The following is a 20,825-nucleotide window of genomic DNA, read 5'->3' as shown; positions in this document are numbered from 1 at the left end:
TTCATTATGTCGATGATACTATCTAACCATCTCATCCTCTGCCGTCCCCTTCCCCTTTTGCCTTCAATCATTCCCAAATCGGGGGGGGGGGGGGGGGGCTTTTCCAATGAGCCCTTTCTTCTCATTAATGCTGCTTAAGTACCTCATTGCATTTCACAGGTTAAGAGCTTGTTTGTATTAGTTACAATGAATAAGTACAATGAAAAGTATTTGTTTTTCCATTCCAAAATTAACAGTTACTTAGTAAAAGATAAATGTGGTTGTTTTGGGAAAAATAATTAGGAGACATATTTTTATGTATAAGCAAAAATAAGATGGCCTTTGTTATACCAAACAAAGCAGCTGTAAAACTAATTGAGTATTGTATTTTAAGCTTCGAAATTTGTATTTTAACTTTATGTCATGACATTGTAGGTATGCTAGGATCTTAAAGGGTTGTTTTGTTTTGTTTTGATACAGAAAAAATGTGTTGGTAGTCCTGCTATTAAAATTATTTATACCCAAAATGGAAAACCTTTGTTTCTACTTTTCCCAAAATAAATAAACATACATTTTTTTTGTAGTTAGATCTTAGTGAACTGATCAATACGCTTTATAAAATGTTGTTCTCTATTATTTGTCTTCTCAGTTCAGTACTTAAAACTGACTAGAGCTTCCAATCAAACATTTTCTATTCGTGTTGACATTCATTTAAACTTGCATGTGAAACCTCATTTCTTCCTGACCTGCAAAGCCACTAAATTTTCTTGTTTGGAGGCTACTTCCCTGTTTAATTACTGTAAACTTCATCAAATTATGGATTATGGATTACTAATACTGTTCATTACTGCTTTCTGAACTATTTTATATCATGTTTACTTACATCAATACTGAACAGGTGCACAATATTTTTAATGATTTGCTAATCTTTGTTATAAAGATTTTGTAGGAAAAGAACATGACAAAAGATTAAATGACAAAATTTATACTTAACTGAGTTTTTTTAAAAACCCATTCATTTTTTTAGAACAAGGAAACACAAAATTATTTTGGAAGAACATTCATTAAAATTTCATATATTTTGTACAATATTTTGAAAACTCAAGTGCAACAAAGTATCGAATTTAATGAGAATGATACTTATTTTGATTATGGTACCTTGAATGTATTACTTCTTTTTCCCAAGAATTAATGCTTTGCTGCCTTTAAATAGTCACAATTTTTCTGGTGGAAGTGTTGAGATACTAATCTAAAGGATGAATAAAACTGCCTTCCTGCCAGTCATAAGAAGTCCTCCCTGATATGTTATACCCAGCTGTGCTGCTATAAACATTTTTGCTATGTTAATTAAAACACTCTTCTTTCATATCATGTCTTCCTGGGAGGAAATTAAAAATGTTTTTTCACCTCCTGTAAAAAGCATTTTGCATTTCTTCATGTAAATTGAAGGGAAAGGAAGCAAAACACACATCCCTTTTTAATGTGGAGGAAAGAATATAGTTTTTTCCTTTCATACTTCATTTTTTTAAGAAACAGCAGCAAGGTGATGGGGTGCTGTCTTCAAAATCTTTATAAGATAGACCATATATTTTCCTTTATAAAAACACTCTGTTTCTGTGCATAAGCAACTAAGGAGAGCTTTTAAAGCAGCTTGCAAAGTATGTGGCTGCGTTATCATTTTAAAGAGAGGTGCTTTGTTCATGTTAACACACTTTGCAAAGCACCTCTTTAAAATACTTTGCACAGGCTTTCCTAGCATTACTAAATAACATGTTAATAACAATAGTTATTGTTGAGATCAACACCTGGGTCTGTTCTGTTAGCAGTTCATGCTTTGCTGTATTGTTTTGCTTGCAAAATATGTTTTGTAAGATATATTAAAGGACTGCATTTAAGTATGCTGAATGAGAAAATCTTAAAAGAGTGGTAAAGACAACTCATAACCTAGTCAACTAGAATTATGGCTGATTCTAAAGCTTGTATTAGTGTTTGTAACCTGTCATTGATATACTAGGTTTCTAATTGAACATCATTACAATATACTAAAATGAAAGGAACTGAAACCTGAATGTCTCTGTATATCATTTTCATTGCAGTGCTCATCTCTCCCCCTTAAGTATCTTGCCAGCTTCTGCAGAGTAAGTATAAATTCCCCATAAGTAGAAAATATTCAAGATTGCATTGTATACAGGTAATCTCGATTTACAACTATTTGTTTAGTGACCATTCAAAGTTATAGCGGCACTGAAAAAAGTGACATGACAATTCTCACTCTTAATGACCATTGTGTCATCCCCATGGTCAAATGATTAAAATCTGGTCACCTGGCAACTGGCATGTATTTATAATGGTTGTGGTGTCCTGGAGTCATGTGATCACCTTTTGCTATTTTCTGACAAACAAAGCCCATGGGGAAGCTAGATTCACTTAACCATGTTACTACACAATTGCAGTGATTCACTTAACAGCTGTAGCAAGAACGGCTGTAAAATGGGACAGTTGTCTTGCTTAGCAACGAAAATTTTGGGCTCCATTGTGGTTGTAAGTCACGGACTGCCTGTAACGTTATGGAACCTTTGCAATGTTGACCTTTTGGTGAATAAATGCAGGGTGACTTTAGTATAGATAAAAAGTTGGAATTAATATTGAATGACTATTTAAAATATCTGTTAATGTTAGCCATCATTTTTCTTTTCCTAATCTTCAATATACCCACATTTCTTATTGGTCTAAGAGCTCATGGCTTGTATTGACCCTAAATTCTTGTTCTTTTGACATTTGTTTTTTCTGTATCTTTTTAGTTCCTTTTTAAATTATACCTTTATATTGTACAATTCACAATTAAACCACCAATTCTCAGAATGGTTGCTATTCCTTCAGATTGCCCTCAGCCTGCTTCCATTTCTAAACCTAGTACAAGATTTCATTGTATTACTTTGAGCTATGAGGGCCAGAAAAATTCATGATATTACAGCAATATAACTAGTGATTAGGAGTGCTTTATGGATAATGATCATTGTTTTTATATCTATATTGATATTAATGTTTCCATTAATAAAATGAGATTTCACATACTGATAACCAAATATAAATAAAACACTAAATAGGCAGTAGTCTACAGTGAACAAATTAAACGAATGTTCTTTAGGAAAGCCTGAAACAATATGGTCATCCTTAAGTGAAACCTTAATCCAGGCACGAGGAGGGAGCAGTAGGTTAGCAAACTGGGATATACTCACTTGTTTCAGCTTGCTTAATTGAGTGTCAACTCCAGTAATTTTTCCCTCCAATTATTAAAATTAAAAATTGATAGAAAAATATGCTGAATCAGAATATGGGATGAATGGCTCTTGGACTTAATTTTTAAATTTTTTCATGCTTTCAGTTGGAATTATAAAGGAATTTAATCCTCTGTATAAGGAATTTGTTTTGATTGTAGTTTTTTTCTTTCGGTAGTCTGTTATTGTAGCTTTTCTTTCTGTTTGTCTTAATAATAATAATAATAAGTTTGAATTTATTAGCCGCTCCCTTTCCAAGTAGGACTCGGGGCGGCGTACAATGGGGCATATAAAACACAGAAAATATATAAAAACACATAGGCGTACATACAGAACATACATACAGATACACAAACACGGACTCGAACTCGGAGGAGGTAAACAATTTACATCATATAGACAGTTAAAAAACCCGCATTAAGATACCCCAATTATAAAAACCCCGTATAGAATTAAAATTTAACGTTTAAAATACAATTTAAAACCAGTTAGGAGGAATAAGAATAATTACGATTGAGCCAGGCCAGATAATTGAAAGAGGTGGGTCTTCAGCTGTACACGGAAGGAGCGGAGATCGGAAGTAATCCTGATGTCACGGGGGAGGTCATTCCACAGGGCTGGGCCCACCACAGAGAAGGCTCTGCTCCTGGGTGTCGCCCCCCGGCACTGTTTGGCGGACGGCACCCGGAGAAGTCCCTCTCTGTGTGAGCGAATTGGTCGTAGGGATGTGTGAGGCAGGATGCGATCCTGCATATAACTAGGCCCTGTGCCATGGAGCGCTTTAAAGATCATAATCAAAACCTTGAAACGCACTCGGTAGACCACAGGAAGCCAGTGCAGCTCGCGCAGGAGAGGTGTTACAGGGGAGTATCTAGTCCTCCCCATAATCACCCGCGCGGCCGCGTTCTGGACCAACTGTAGTCTCCGAGTGCATCTCAAGGGAAGCCCCATGTAGAGAGCATTGCAGTAATCCAGGCGAGACGTCACTAGCGCATGGGTGACTGTGCGTAGGGCATCCCGGTCCAATAAGGGGCGCAATTGGCGCATCAGGCGAACCTGATGGAACGCCCCCCTTGCCACGGCTGTTACATGGTTATCCATGGACAGCCGGGCATCCAGGAGGACGCCCAAATTGCGCACCTGTTCCATGGGGGCTAGTTGGACGCCCCCGATGGCCAGAGATGGAAGCACCTGGTTGAACCGGGAGGCCGGAAGCCACAGCCACTCCGTCTTGGAAGGGTTGAGTTTTAGTCGGTTGCCATCCATCCAGACCCGTACGGCCTCCAGACACCGGGACATCATTTCGACGGCCTCATTGGGGTGGTTCGGAGTGGAAATGTATAGCTGAGTATCATCAGCATACAGATGATATCCCACTCCAAAACCACGGATGATCTCGCCCAGCGGTTTCATATATGTGTTGAACAGGAGAGGCGAGAGCACCGATCCCTGTGGCACTCCACATGTGAGTGGCCTCCGGGTCGAACTCTGCTCCCCTGTCAACACACGTTGCGTCCGACCAGAGAGGTAGGAGCCAAACCACCGTAAAACGGTGCCTCTGACTCCCAGCCCCTCTAGCCGGTGCAACAGGATACCGTGGTCGATGGTATCGAACGCCGCCGAGAGATCTAATAGGACCAGGATAGAGGAACAACCCCTATCTCTGGCCCTCCAGAGATCATCAACCAATGCGACCAAGGCCGTCTCCGTGCTGTGACCGGGTCGGAAGCCGGACTGGCGCGGGTCTAGATAATCATTTTCCTCCAGGTGACGTGGGAACTGCTGTGCTACCACACTCTCTACAACCTTCGCTAAAAAAGGAAGGTTGGAGACTGGACGATAATTGACTAGGTCCGTTGGGTCCAGGGAAGGCTTCTTGAGCAGGGGCCTCACCACCGCCTCTTTCAAGGCGGCCGGTAGAGACCCCTCACCCAGCGAGGCGTTCACCAGGCCCAGGAGCCAGTCACGCGTGACCTCCCAGGATGCCAGTACAAGCCAGGAGGGACACGGGTCCAATAAACATGTGGTGGGTCGCAGACGTCCACGCAACCTGTCCAAATCCTCGATGGCAACCGAGTCAAACTCCTCCCAAAGCGGTCCCTCAAGACTCGCAACGGGCGTCTCTACTGAACCACTGAAAGGGGTCCATCCCATCCGGATTTGAGCGACTTTGTCCTGTAGATAATTCCCAAACTCCTCTGCTCTACCCTGTAAAGGGGCTTCCCGTGGTCTCTCAAACAAGAGGGAACGGGTCACCCGAAACAGGGCGGCAGGGCGGTTATCTGCAGACGCAATAAGAGCAGCGCAATGTTGACGTTTGGCCGCTCTTAGTGCCACAAGGTACGTCTTCAAATATGCTCGTGCCTGTGCTCGGTCAAATTCGGAACGGGAGGATCTCCAACGACTCTCTAGGCGTCTCTTGTGGCGTTTCATCACCCTTAGCTCCTCGGTAAACCAAGGTGCCAGGGTGGTTCTTCGCCGCAGGAGAGGCCGCAAAGGCGCCACCCGGTCTAGGGCCCCGGTAGCCGCACTATTCCATGCGACTACCAGGTCCTCTACTCGGGGGCGGGTCAGGTCCACAGGAGGTGGCCCAAGTTCCGTCTGGAACCTATCCGGTTCCATCAGGCGCTTGGGGCGGAACCATCTAATACCTTCCAGTTCCGCCTCCTCGCGGCGGGGGGTAGCACCAGGGAAGTCCAGCCGGAGAAGTGAGTGATCCGACCATGACAGGGGATAGTGTCTAGATCCCCTATTCCCAGATCACTCGTCCACTGGCCAGAGACAAAAACAAGGTCCAGGGTGTGGCCTCCCTCGTGAGTAGGGCCCTGAATTAACTGGGTCAGGTCCATGGCTGTCATGGAAGCCATGAACTCCCGAACCCCCTCAGACGCTTCCCCCATCGACGGCAGATTAAAATCCCCCATCACTAAAAGTTTGGGGGTCTCAACCGCCACCGATGAGATCAGCTCAAGGAGTTCGGGCAGGGCTGCTGAAGTATAGCGAGGAGCCAGGTATACTATCAGCAGGCCCAACTGCCTCCCTGGGCCCCATCTCACGACGAGGGACTCACACCCGGATGTCTGCGGCACAGTGAACTCTCTCGGCTCTAAGTCTTCCCGGATAATCACTGCTACCCCACCGCCCCTTCCCTGGGCCCGAGGCTGGTGAAATGCTCGATAACCTGGAGGGCACATTTCCACAAGGGGTAGACCTCCCTCGTGGCCCAACCAGGTCTCGGTTATTCCGGCGAGGTCCGGGTCCCCCTCCAAAATTAGATCGTGGATGAGGGGGGCCTTATTAACAACGGACCTCGCATTGCATAACAGCAGTCTCAGGCCTTGGGTCTGCAGATCCTGACCACCTAGTATGCAGGGATTGGTACAAACGACCGGGAATGACCAAAAACCCCGGTCTCCCAACCGACTACGTGCTCTTAAACTGTCCTCGCACCTGCCCCTCCCTACGACCGTTGGTATTAAGGTGCCCTGCATAGGAATGCTATCTTCCCTCTCCTCCCCCACTCCGCCCCCTCCTCTTTCGACCACACCTAAGTGCCTGGCTCTTCCATCCCTCCTAACCAGTTCCCCCCCCCATCCCTACAACCCCTCCCCCCCCCATCCTTATAACCCCTTACAACTTTTAAAAAACATTTAATTAAAAAACCCCTTAACGTGCGCTTCCTCCACCTCTCTGGGTTAATGAACCCGTCCTCAAGGTGGGCCCTCGAGAGGGCTGGGGGCCAGACCTGCGAGAGAGGGGACTCCCGCAGCTGCAGTAAATCCGACTTCGTGTACATAAAGATCATATAGAAAAAATCATAGGGGCAAAGTTAGTTAGTTACAGATGCTGAGGATGTATCCTGGTTTGTCGTAGATATTGTCCTAACCCTAGATGGAAAGGGTAAGTTAGTGGGCTAGTCGATGGTAAAATAGATTAATGAGGTTTGAAGCTGTGGCAAGAGAATCAGTACTCGATAAAAGCAGGAAGGAAAAAGTCACACCTTCAGCAACTGTCCACCTATCCCCCTGGTGTCTCTCCTCCATGACCAGGCCCAGGAAAAGATGGACACTTGCCTTCTTGGGACCCCTGCTGCTCATCTTCGCAGGGGCTATTGTTAGATGTTAGACATGTTAGATGTTAAACATGTTAAATTCCACAACCTTAGATTTCAATCTTTCCATTCCAGTTGTCTTTGCTCTGATGTGGTTCACTCAGCTCCCCCTCCACCAGCCGCTTCGTTTAGCTCTCCTCTCTTCTCCTCTCCTTAACTCCTTAACTCCATCCACACAACGAAGCGGTCTTCCGGCTTTCCGACCAGCGCCCCGGCCAGCACGCCAACACACCAACACGCCAGCCACCATCATCGTGACTCCGCACATCTCTCCACCTCTCCACGCCTCTCGCCTTTCGCCATTTGTCTCTCCGCTTTCGCCTTTCGCCATTTGTCTCTCCGCTCAGCGCCTTGCGCTCTGCTCAGCGTCTGGCGCTCCCACCAGCCAGACGAACACCCCACTACACACCTCTGCTCGCCTCTCACTTCTCCGTTCCGCTCTCCGCCGAGCGCTCAGCGAAAGGCAAACGGCGTTCGGCGCTCTCATATTCATACTGAGCTCGGCGTCCTCAGCGTTCTCAGCGTCCTCAGCGTTCCCGGTTTCCTGCCGGCCAGCCGACCACCCAGGTGCCCTGCCCGACCCATCATAGCCAGGCAGAGCCGGGGGGTGGTCACCGACAAAGCCCGACCCTCAGAATGATATTGAGGGTCGGCAGCACCTCTCCCAGCTGGGAGGCCCCTCCGCAATTCTGCGGAGCTTACAGGACAGCCGCCATTCGCCCCGGAAGCTCCTCCTCCTCCTCCTCAGAACTGTACAATGACAGCAGTCGATTTAATTAAAAACTTTGAGAAAGATTTATTTTTGTAACGTAGGCACACATTCTGTCTATTTGGTAGTAAAAGTGAATGAATAAACTAGTTTCTTTTCAGCTGAATATCCTCTGTGCTAGGAACAAAATTGAGCAACATTTTACACATAAGAAAATAGATTATTAATTCATATCATTGTTTTATTTCAAGTATCTTGGAAAGAACAATTAGAGCAGCTGTAGAACAACATCTTTTTGATCTGCAGAGCAGCATAGATCAAGATCTCAAGAGTTTACAGCACCAAGTGGTGTGTCATGAAGGAGATATTGAGGAAGATGAAAAAGGATCTAACAACCGGTAAGATTTTATTTTATATTGCTTATTTGGTTAGAAAAACCAATCATTTAAAATAAAAATGATTTTTTAATAATAAATAAATTGCAATAAAATGAAATTTTATTGTTTGCAGTGTTTGGGCACTATGTGATGATGATAGTATGGATAATGAATAAAGATGATGATAGTGATGATAATGAAGAAGAGGATACTTGATAGCATTTCTATTATCCTTAATATATTTCATAAGAGATTTCATAGTGTTCTGATAATGTATTCATGCTCTGCTGTGTTTTACTTCAAATCAATTTCCCATAAGAATAAACAAGGAACTTTATATTGCTGTCCAATTGTGGCAGGTCATGAATTTACCTGCAGGACATTCTAATTAAATAAGGAGTATAATTTGTAGATTGTTGTTGCTGACAGTATATTCAGTGATGTTAGCCAACTGCAGATAAAATACCCAAACTGAATGATTCCACAGGGTTGAGTACTATTACATCACAATTGGCACCAGAATTTCTGTCATAAGTGAGGGTGGTCGTAAAGAAAGACATCATAGGCGCATGAATGCTTGCTGCTGCTTGCTGAGGCTCCTGGGGTGGGAGAGTGTGTCAAGCAGCTGCAGACCTATGTGGTTGCAGGACTACTTGCCGCCCAGTGAAGCAGGGTGCAGGGCAGCCAAAAGGAGATGGGCAGTTAAGAAATATGAAATACAAACAAATAAATGGGCAGTGATGTGCCCCTTGATTGTAAGTGTAGGCAGGCTGCCAAGTGCCTGAATTTTTGTCATGTAGCTGTGGAAGTGCTGCAATGGTGATAACTTTGGGCACGGGTCATAAGCCCATTATTTTAGAATTGTAATTTTGAACAGTCACTGAATAAATGATGGTAAGTTGAGGACTACCTGTAGCACAAAGATGCCTGCAGCATCTTTAGATCCATTCTTTGATATAGTGGCCTTAGGGGAAAGTTTCATTCCCTTCCCCTTCTTCTGAAGTTATTCTTCAAGTAATGTGTTTGAATAGGCAGCAGCTTCTGTTTCGTAGATGTCAGTTGCTTCAGAATGGTTTCAGTGTGATCAATTTGTATCAACCAACTGCAACATATGTTTCTTTCTATCACTGTTCTAAATTCCTTGCTTTGGGGAATAGCAGTCTAAGGATCATTGCGGTATCTACAGGCTATGGCTGGATTTGATAGGAACAATATTAAGTTATCCCCAAAAGTAGAATGTTATATGTATTTGTGCTATAACATTTATGAGCATCTTATTCAATAATAAATGGATATTAGGAATTTACTTTTTTTCTTTTCTAAATGCAGTTGTACATACATATTCTGATTTCATTAATCCAGAATATTATGATCACCAAAATAGTAAATGCTTAAAGTCCTTAACCTAAACCCATAACCAGATAGTTTTATGCAGGTAAAATTCATTATTTAGCATCTTGTTCCTTTTGTTAGGGATGATACTGAAAAGAATATTACTAAAGATTATGAGAATCTTGGAGACTGCTCTGAAACAGTGAATTGCACTAAATTAGACAGTGAAATTGTACAACCTGTGTCTGAGGAAAAAGAAAATTATCAGGTAAGAGTAGCATAAAATATGCTTCATGCATTTTGAGTTTTGTTTCCTGTAACTGTAGTCTGAAAATATTTTAGTGCAATCTGAAATATAACCAGAAGGAATACTGTTAGCATTTGTTTTGTAAATATATTGTTATCCTGCTGTAAAATAGCTATAATAACAATATCCTCACTTCCCATTCTTTGTTGATATAAGAGAGTCTCCAGACTATGCTTGTATTCTTCCTTTTAAATGAAGTATTTTTATGGTCATAGACCGTCATAATTCTTCTTTGTAACTCTGGGTGGGGAACGTAAGTCTAATGCAGTCTGCTAGGCAGGTCATCCAAGCCATGGGATGAGAGTTTGCCTCCTCTCTTGAAACTCAACTTGAACTGGCAGGTGCTCCATATACCTGTAAATACAGCTTGAAAAGGCAAGTGATAGTCAAAGCTATAAGAACTTTGCTTTTAGGCACTCATTTGGAACACCTGTGAGCACAGTTCTGTCATTTTCATGTAACAATAGATAGGAGCATTGCCTTTTGTCCATGCAGAACATGAATCCAGTGCCTTCTGGACATTAAACATGTCCATCAAATTAATATATTGACCTTAAAGCCATCCATATGCTAGCAGGCTTTACACTCTTTCAAGCTTCTTTCCCTTTTTGGCTCAGGAGACTGTACTCTTCATGCCCTTGGGGTAAAATATGATTTGCCCCGTGTTCTTTCACCTTTTCATCTGTTATTTTTAATCTTTTAACTAAAGCATTCACATAATTAATTCCAATTAAAACTGTTTACTTTGCCATTCTTCTCCTTGCCTTCTACTGTGACAAGAAGCCAAGTGCAATATCCATAAAAGAACACATAAATTTGATACATTTGTTCCTGTACGAACTTAGTTGGATTGAAAATAAAAGGTATTTTCAAGATAATCCAGGCAACATGATGGGTAAGCAGGGAGTTGTATCAGATCATTTCAGGACAATTCAGGATTCTATCAGAGAACCTTGTTCTTTTCTCTGCAGAGACCTATGTTAGGGCTTACTTGCCCCTGGGAAATATATATATCACTTAGCCTAAAATTATGTTTAAACCTTCATTGTTATAGGGAAAAAATTGCTAGAAAGCTGGAATGTTGTGCCCATAAAATTTAGTTCCAAAGTGTTAATGTCCCACATTTTGTCAGCGCTTGCTCAGATTCCCCCCCCCATCTAATTAATAGGATGCCCACCATTTTATGTCTGCTCACTATATCCTGTGCACACTTGTGAGTTCCAAATATTGCAATTTCACTACAGCACTTATGTTTTGAAGGGGAACTTCAAAGGGGGAAGGGGGAAATACGTTTAGAAGCTGGGAACTTACATAATATTTCTCAGCAACTCAGAGCAGCTGAATCTTTTCCTGGGTGTGAATAACTGCCTTCCGTAACTTTGGAAAAGACACACATATATTGAAGTATTGCTGGCAGATGCAGTGTGTACACCTGTGAATGCTTTAAAGCACGTCTTTCCCTTTGAATCTGATCAAAACATTTCACTGTCATATAATATACAGTACTGTTCAAAAGTTTTAGGCAGGTGTGAAAAAATGCTGTAAACAAAGAATGCTTTCAGAAATATAAATAATGATTGTTTATTTTTGTCAGTTTTCAAAATGCAAAGTGAGCGAACAAAAGAAAATCTAAATCAAATCAATATTTGGTGTTACTATCTTTTGCCTTCAAACCAGCATCCATTCTCATAGGTACACTTGCACAAAGTCAGGGATTATTATTTTTTTCAATCAGGAATGCAAGGGAATTAGGTTCGCTGAAAGGAAAGAAATATTAACTGTAATTGAATATATGATGTACAATGAAAGTGGTATCTGGTTATATTAGATGGAAAATTTGTGACTGTATACGTAATTGAAAATATGGATGCAAAAAAGCTTGTAGCCAAACGACATGCTGTATGTAATGGATGATATTTTTTATGTTGTCTTTTATGTTTAAAAATGAAAAAAAATTATTAAAAAAAACACAAAGTCATGGATTTTGTAGGATTGTAGTCAGGTGTATGATCAACCAATTATACCAAACAGGTGCTAATGATCATCAGTGTCACACATAGGTTGATACCCAGTCATGAACTGACACAGAAACAGCTGTGTAGGAGGCATAAAACTGGATTAGGAACAGCCAAACTCTGCTACCAAGGTGAGGTTGTGAAAGACAGTTTCATGTCATGGCAAGATTGAGCACAGCAACAAGACACAAGGTAGTTAAACTGCATCAACAAGGTCTCTCCCAGACAAAGATTTCAAAGCAGACTGGGGTTTCAAGATGTGCTGTTCAAGCTCTTTTGAAGAAGCACAAAGAAACGGGCAATGTTGAAGATTGTAGACGCAATGGTCAGCCAAGGAAACATAGTGCAGCAGATGAAAGACACATCAAGCTTATTACTCTTCAAAATCGGAAGATGTCCAGTAGTGCCATCAGCTCAGAACTGGCAGAAACCAGTGGGACCCAGGTACACCCATCTACTGTCCAGAGAAGTCTGGCCAGAAGTGGTCTTCATGGAAAAGCCAAACCTCCGACATGGGAACAAGGCCAAGCAACTACAGTATGCACAAAAACATAGGAACTAGGGTGCAGAAAAATGGCAGCAGGTGCTCTGGACTGATGAGTCAAAATTTGAAATATTTGGCTGTAGCAGAAGGCTGTGTATTCGTTGAAGGGCTGGAGAGCGGTACAATAATGAGTGTCTGCAGGCAACAGTGAAGCATGGTGGAGGTTCCTTGAACATTTGGGGCTGCATTTCTGCAAATGGAGTTGGAGATTTGGTCAGGATTAATGGTGGTCTCAATGCTGAGAAATACAGGCAGATACTTATCCATCATGCAATACCATCAGGGAGGCGTATGATTGGCCCCAAATTTATTCTGCAGCAGGACAATGACTCCAAACATACAGCCAACGTCATTAAGAACTATCTTCAGCGTAAAGAAGAACAAGAAGTACTGGAAGTGATGGCATGGCCCCCACAGAGCCCTGCTCTCAATATCATCGAGTGTCTCTAAGATTACATGATGAGACAGAAGGATGTGAGAAAGCCTACATCCACAGAAGATCTGTGGTTATTTCTCCAAGAGGTTGGAACAACCTACCAGCCAAGTTCCTTCAAAAACTCTGGGCAAGTGTACCTAGAAGAATTTCTGCTGTTTTGAAGGCAAAGGGTAGTCCCACCAAATATTGATTTGATTTAGATTTCTCTTTTGTTCATTCACTGCATTTTGTTCATTTATGAACATAAATGTTTAACACTTCCATTTTTGAAAGCATTCTTTGTTTACAGCATTTTTTCACACCTGCCTAAAACTTTTGCACAGTACTGTATATTTATAAAAAGACCAAAACAAAGGGTAACAGGAAACACTTTAACCAAGGCCTAGAAATTTAAAGCAGCTGACCAGTCTGGAACTGCCCCCCCAACCCAAAATGAAGGCTAAACTATAGATCATGTTTGAAGATATTTATTATATGTATTTTCTTATATCTATATATTTAGTGTCCAAACTTATGGGAATACTTGCTGCGAATCTTAAGCAGTGTTTGAACAAAACAAACATTTTTTGTTCCTGCTAGCTGCCATTTTTTTTTCCTGAAATAATTTGTGCTTATGCAAAATATATGATTTTTGCCCTGTCCTAGGTGACATTCTCTTTCAAGAGATACACCCCCAAGAATATTGCAAAATATCTTATTTATTTATTTTTTAGAATCCTACCTCTGAGTGAATGTTCGTTAAAGGAAAAATTAACAAAGATACTGTAGAAAACCTTTTGAGTGGCCTAGTGGCCTAGTGGCCTAGTGGTGAAGACGCCCGCCTCTCACTTGGAAGATTGAGATTTCAATTCTAGGTAGCAGTAAATGTTTCTCTTCTAGGGCGCAAAAAATAGAGAGAGAATCTGTACTGTGGGGTGTCAGGAAAGGCATCTGGCCAGTAAACGCTCAGCTCCATCCAATCACCCTGACTCTATCCTGAATTAAGGAATTACAGGGTGGTAAAAAGGAGTCTTTATTGTAAAAAAGATCTATAGAAAAATTTCAGAATTAAAAAAGGAAAAAAGTGACAATTTGTAGTTAATTTACCACTTTTTTTAAAGGAAGATAACAGCTTTGTAGGAAATTAATTAATGTAGTCTTCCTCATTATAAATTAGCATGTTTTCCACGGGATTTTAACTTACCATACTACCCTAGCAATGCACAGCTGAATTATTCATCTTTATATTTATATTAAAATGTTAACTTCTTTTACTAAGATTTACATAATGTTAGCATGCTACCATTGTATGAATATTACAAATATTAATAAAAGTAGTTGCATTAGAATCCTATATGTACTGTTTTAAGGAATTTTCTAAAAAAATGCAAATATTCGAATGTATGTAACTTTCAGTTGTGTTTTACAATAGTTTTGCCCTTCCTTCTATTGTAAAGGATGTAAATAAGACCATGCTGTTATTTTAGTCACTGTTAACAGAACCATTTAAAATGCTTCAAATCAAAAGAGGCAAGAAATTGAATGCATATGTTTATGATAATAGTAAATGGCTTCTGATATAAGCCATAGAAACAGAAAAATATATATTAGGGATATACAAAATTTATAATTTCCAGAGACAGGGCATTCTGGATAATGTTAAGGTAGTTTTGCAGTTCCAGTAAGCCATGCTAACTTTCTGAATATTCTCCCTTTCAAGGATGGTTTGGTGAAGTTTGTTTTTGGATTTCTCCATACCAGAGGCAGTTCAATGTGCTTTGGGGATTGTAATATCCCAAATAAACAAGTTTCATCTGGAACATCATTTCCAGAACTACTTCTGTGGTTTTTGAACAACACGCTGTTTACAAAGCACTTACGTATTTAAAGAGAAAGTGTATAAGTAAATAATAATTTTTTAAAATACATGTTTTCAGCATTTTTGGTTAGGGCTTTGGGAACTGAATACCACCCTTATATCCCAGGTATAAAATGTGCTTTACTTAAAAAGGAAAAGAGCGAATGATTTAAAACTATCTGAAGAATGTTTAGCTATCTTCAGATCCAAGGGACAGAGGAGAGGCTATATTAAGAAGTGCTATTACTGCTTAGCAGTGAATTGTGTATTTTTCTCTACCAGCTGTCCACAAGGATTAGTCAATAATCACTTTTAATGTTATTTTCTCATTGTATTAAACACAGATTTTTAAATTAAAATTTAACAGATAAACCAGTTTTAACTGTGTTTCTTTATTAGTGGCATGAGTGCTTTCTGCTAGCAATGTTCTGTCCATGTTGCGGCTTTATTTAGTAACAAGGATTAATAGTATCTTTTAGAGTCCAGCAGATGGCTCATTCTGCATAAGCTGAGACAAGTCCTCAGAATCCTTGTTGTTAATATTTTGTTTACATCTTCAGGCCTCAAATTGATCTACATTAGCATACTTCAGCAGGGCACTTCTAAAGTTTCCCCCCAGAAGTTAAAGTAACTAAGTAGTTTATATATTTTTTTAAATTCCCTTAGAACCACAGAATGTTGCAGCTTTCTTCCTTTCTTAAACAGAATGGTGGTTACCATGCTAAGGTCTTTGTTTTCACCAATAGGCTGCAGGCGTATTGTTGAAGCCATGTGATGATGGAGGTGAAGATAAAGAATCCTTTGGAAATAAGTATGTACTGCAGTATACATGAGAACATTGGGTCTGGGGCAAGATACTTTTTATTAAGATTATCTTTATGAGGAACTGTTTTTCCAGAATTGGTTTCCTTAGTATGAGGACATTTATCTGTTGTTGGGAGAACAGATAAAATGTCTATACTTAGAATATTTAGGACTGAGTACATTTAGTGAGTTGATAGTATTAGAGCAAGGATTCTAACCTTATTTTGTGTTACAGGATACAGAAAGGTTAATTTAACATAGCTTTAGTGATCGTTGCCTTCAGAGTAGGAAAAAGCCCAGAGCCAAGTAAGAAAATAATTTAATATTGTATAAAAATGTCTGTCTTCTTCAACTCAGCCAGTCTGCTTTCTTTTGGTCAACTAATTTTTATATTATGAAATTATTTTATAAATCCTGCTTACCATTGATTAAACTTCCACAAAACCGAGTAAACCAAATTCTTTACAATTTCTCAACACAAATAAAACAGAGTTTTGCAATAAATTCAGGTTTAGTTTAATAAATAAAGAAGAAACACATTTAACAGTGTTTGCCATGATTTTTTGAATTGAGGAACCATGATTTGTTATTCATTATTAAATCATAATTAGAAAATATTTTAAATGATTCCCAAACCATTTCTTTTGTATACTGTGCTTTATCATGATAGCTAAATTGACAAACCATAAGTACAGCTTTGTATACATAGATGTATTGCTAGCCATGATACTAGGTTTGTGTGTGTGTGTGTGTGTGTGTGTGTGTGTGTAGGTATTTATGTCTGTGTGCATTAATAATATCACTAGATTGGTGGTGGTGGGGATAATCGTAAGTATAAAGTTCTTTGTTCTGGTTTATCAGACAAAAGCTAAGTTTATTTTGTTTTAAATTGTACTGATATGACTGAGTTGAGACCATAAGAACTGTCATCATAAATGTTTTGAAATAATCTTCCCTAACTTCCTTTATAGGCAAGATTTTATATCGTTTGATGATGGTAGCAAAATGACGACACACATGATTTTGGTGAGAGCTTGCTTTTTTTTCTTTCCCTTGTAAATCTAGGCACATTTTAAATATATATCCACAAATATATTTCCACTTTCACTTTTTAACTGCATGAATATTAATTTTAATTTTACAGATAGGTAGTATTTGACATTCTGTTGTCTGGTTCCTATTCCATATATCTGTAAAGGTTTAGTTTACTTAATTGCTTGCTTGCAGTTCACATTCTTTTTATCAGTCAGGAAAACATACTGAAATCCACAAAACAAAAATTTACTCGTATGCTGGAAGTTGCTGACCTGTAATAGTGTATTGTTTATTTACAGGATTGTGTTAGCAACATTTCTGATCAAAATATGAAAAATGAATCAGAGGAATTGAAAAACAAAAATAACAATGCTCCTGAAGCAACACTGTGTGCCTCTTTACCACATCTTGATTTGAAGAATGTGAATGGTGGTGACAAATGGGAAGGTAACTCTTGATTTTGATGTTTTTCAAAAATTTGTTAATTTTAAAAATTCAAATATGCAATCAATATAAGTTTGTATTTCTTTATACTTAATCATGTATTTCAAATGGGTATAGTAGACATCTATTGAAATGAATCACTAGAATAAAAAATTAGATTTGGGAAGTTGAAACTTCTAAATATATGTTAGTTGAAGTTGCCAGTAATTTTTTAACAATTTCTTGAATCAGCTTGAAGTCTGTGAGAGTGGAGATTTCTACTTATATTCTTTTAAAGACTCACTGGTTTTCAATATTTGTGTACCCCTCGGTATGCTTGTTTCTCAATGTATAAACTGCAAAGATTGCTGGGGATCATTATGATAATTGTGTAACAAGTATTTCACTTCTGCCTAGTCCTATAGCTAAGAAAAGGAGGATGTGTTGACTTCGATGATGCCAATCCCATTTTCCATTGTAAAAGAATGTATGAGGGAGCTTAGCTAGAGCTTGTCTGTCACACTGTGTTTTTTTATTGTACCGTATCAAGGGAGATACGGGATTCTGCCCATTTTGTTTTCAAAAGAATTTAAGAGCTGATAATTCTATTATGTTCTCACACATCATTTTTCTTGTGATAAACACACATCACCCATGTAGCAAATAATGACTTAACAAATATCACATTTACCATGGCTATAATATGCCAGCAAATAATTATTACTGCTTATATAGAATAAGGTATACATTTGTTCTAATATGCAAATTTAAAAACAAATGCCCTATTTTAGAGCATCAACTTTCATATTAACCTCTGATGAAGTAACTGAAGTTATAATTTACAATAAAAAACTAATATTGTGTTCTGTGTAACATTTAATATGTAATATTTAAGAATGGGTTTGATTCTTCTTTTTGGGAGTTAGGGAGTGTATTGACCATAAAGTGCAGAAGTGCATTTTTACTGCCATAAAAATGTCTTCAAGAAAATTTCAGAATCTGCAACAGCTGAAATTATATTAAAACTTTACAGTACATTCAATTTCAGAATTATCTTTTTCTTTTACAATTCTTTTTTTCCCTGTCGTATGTTGCTCCTTGTAATGCTGGTATATGTGGACAAACATATTTTTTCCATACAATTAGCAATCAAAAGACAGCATGTTATAGGCTGCTCCCAGATGCTCTTATATAAAAAGGCACTTTTATTGTTCTGCCTGTCCAGATAGCTTGAAAAAGGTAGCCTCTATACCTCATGCAAGCTGTAGGTAGTCAAAAAATAAAAAAGGTTTTAATATTACCGAGGTCGGTAAAATGAGGTCCAGATTGTGGGGAGCAATATGCAAATAATACTTCTACATTGTATTACTACTACCCAGAGAGTGCTATAAAAAGCTATGGGGTAGTATATACACCATATAAATACTGTTTCTATTTTATAATTGTAGCTTAATCTCATGGGTGTCTAGATGATGTCAATTGTACAGATTTCCTCAAAATGAGTAGATAATAAAATTGCTCTCCAGCCATTGGATTAGCCATTCAAGTTATTTTTTGTTGTATGATAGAAACACAAAGAGATTCCTAATAGGAGTAAGTGTACCTTAAGAACATGTAAACATTAATATAATCTGTTTTGCATTATTTTTGAAAAATGAAATGTCATATTTGCTGCTTATATTTTAGTTATCTCTATTTGAACAAGTTATTCCTCTAATAATTGGTTATAGGCTGCTGCATTATGCCAAATTATTAAAGTATAGTTTCTCTTGAGAATCAGCCTGAAAGATGTAATTCTTGTTTTCTTTGCTTTGATTCATGTGGTAAAGGTATTGGTGAACTTCTGGATAACAATACCTAACTGTATAGCAACCTCAAAAGTGCAGGATTATGGTTTCTGTTTATCTTGCAAACTGAACCAATCAATAGTATACTGCAGTGGTGGGTTTCAAAATTTTTTAGAACTTATTCTGTAGGTGTGGCCTGTTTTGTGGGAGTGACTCGGTCATGTGACCAGGTGGGAGTGGCTTGGCAGTCGTGTGCCTGGGTGGGGGTGGCCAACATGGAAAATGTGGTGAAACTCAATTAACAACACTCTTGCTTAGCAACCAAAATTGTGGGCTCAATTGTGATCATAAGTTCTCTTTCTTTCTTTCTTTCTTTCTTTCTTTCTTTCTTTCTTTCTTTCTTTCTTTCTTTCTTTCTTCCTTCTTTCTTGTGTCTCTCTCCTTCCTTCCTTCCTTCCTTCCTTCCTTCCTTCCTTCCGTCTCTCTCTCCAACTTTCTTTCTCTTTCTTTCTTTCTTTCTTTCTTTCTTTCTTTCTTTCTTTCTCTGTCTTTCTCTTTCTATCTCTTTCTATCTTTTTCTCTCTCTCTTTTCTTCTCTCTCAGAAGAGAGAGGAACATGCCGAAAACTGCCGCTCGAAAAGCACGGCTTCCTTTCCCAGTTACTCAGAGGCTTTGCTTTAAGGTCTCGCTCCTTTATGTCCCTTCTCCTCTTCCTGCACTAGATTTCTTTTCTTCTAGAATGGCAGAACCCCACCTCACTTCTGAGCTCCAACATTGCAGCTCTGCCAGAAGGGTGGGTGGGTGGAGGAGAGGGGGACCCCTGCTTGCCAGCAGGGATTACTGGGTCTTGACTGCCTCCTGCAAGTGCTGTAGGTGTGTTGTCGTCCCCCCTCACGCACATACACACATACCATTTCCCTCATGTCTGCCACTGACAGCTCTCAAACAGAAGGAAGTGTAAGGACTCCTGCCTTGGGAAGGGGTTGGACTAGATTACCTCCACGTTCCCTTGTATCCCTCTATGTTCTCTGTCCCATTTAGTCACGAACATCCCCATTCACTTTGAAGTTGGTTGCAAACTCCACTCATCCCGTGCGTGCCCTGATCCCACCCAAGGAGGCAAGCTGTGGAGAGGGGGGAAAGAGGGGAGTCTGTGACTCCGCGTCTCTCGATCTTCTTCCCCGCCTCAGAGCTGCGCATCCGGCACAGCCAACCCCCCTGCCTCTCCCGGAGCTTTGCCTTTCTCTGGCGGGTGGGCGGGGGCTGCGCCAGGGATGCCGTCGTCATCTGCCTTGGAGCTGTGAGCAAAGGAGCAGCCAGTGCTCGGGCCAGCCAAGATCAGCGGGACTTGGCTCTCCCCACACCCCGACTCTGGGTGCTGACCCTTCGGTCCTGCCCCTGCGGGCTTCAGGCACCAAAGGCGCTGGGCAAAGTTGTTGGGTTTCTCCTAACAGCCGAAGAAGGAACAGGAGGGGAGTTCGGCTGTTGGGAAGCCCACGTGGCACGTGCTGCTCCCTTCTCTTTGACAGCCGCCTGGTTTCCAATGGGGAGGGCAGATAAATCCATACGTTAGAGAGGGAGGAAAAACACAAGGATTTCTTCCCCTCCCCCATTGGAAACCAGGCAGCTGTCAAAGAGAAGGGAGCAACGCGCGCCACATGGGCTTCTCCCAACAGCCGAAGAAAGAACAGGAGGGGAGTTTAGCTGTTGGGAAGCCCACGTGGCGTGCGCTGCTTCCTTCCCTTTGACAGCCGCCTGGTTTCCAATGGGGGGGGAGAAATCCATGCGTTTTTCCTCCCTCTCTAACACATGGATTTATCTGTCCTCCCCATTGGAAACCAGGTGGCTGTC

The 20,825-nt window shown here is 40.3% G+C and overlaps 1 protein-coding gene across 2 annotated transcripts in view; it reads left to right on the top strand.

Moving 5' to 3' along the window:
• FAM13B (family with sequence similarity 13 member B) overlaps positions 1-20,825 on the top strand; it is a 72,118-nt gene that overhangs the window by 24,979 nt on the left and 26,314 nt on the right. For both annotated transcript variants that reach the window (XM_081955674.1, XM_081955673.1), the window contains exons 8-13: positions 2,076-2,117; positions 8,329-8,475; positions 9,928-10,054; positions 15,672-15,736; positions 16,701-16,755; positions 17,064-17,211. In XM_081955674.1, coding sequence (XP_081811800.1) covers positions 2,076-2,117; positions 8,329-8,475; positions 9,928-10,054; positions 15,672-15,736; positions 16,701-16,755; positions 17,064-17,211 — 584 coding nt within the window. The remainder of the gene's footprint in view (positions 1-2,075; positions 2,118-8,328; positions 8,476-9,927; positions 10,055-15,671; positions 15,737-16,700; positions 16,756-17,063; positions 17,212-20,825) is intronic.

The sequence above is a fragment of the Natrix helvetica genome (genome assembly GCF_964273705.1).
Source record: "Natrix helvetica genome assembly, chromosome: 1".
NCBI lineage: Eukaryota > Metazoa > Chordata > Lepidosauria > Squamata > Natricidae > Natrix > Natrix helvetica.
The sequence above is the reverse complement of the archived record's forward strand: the minus strand, read 5'-3'. Positions and strand labels throughout refer to the sequence as shown.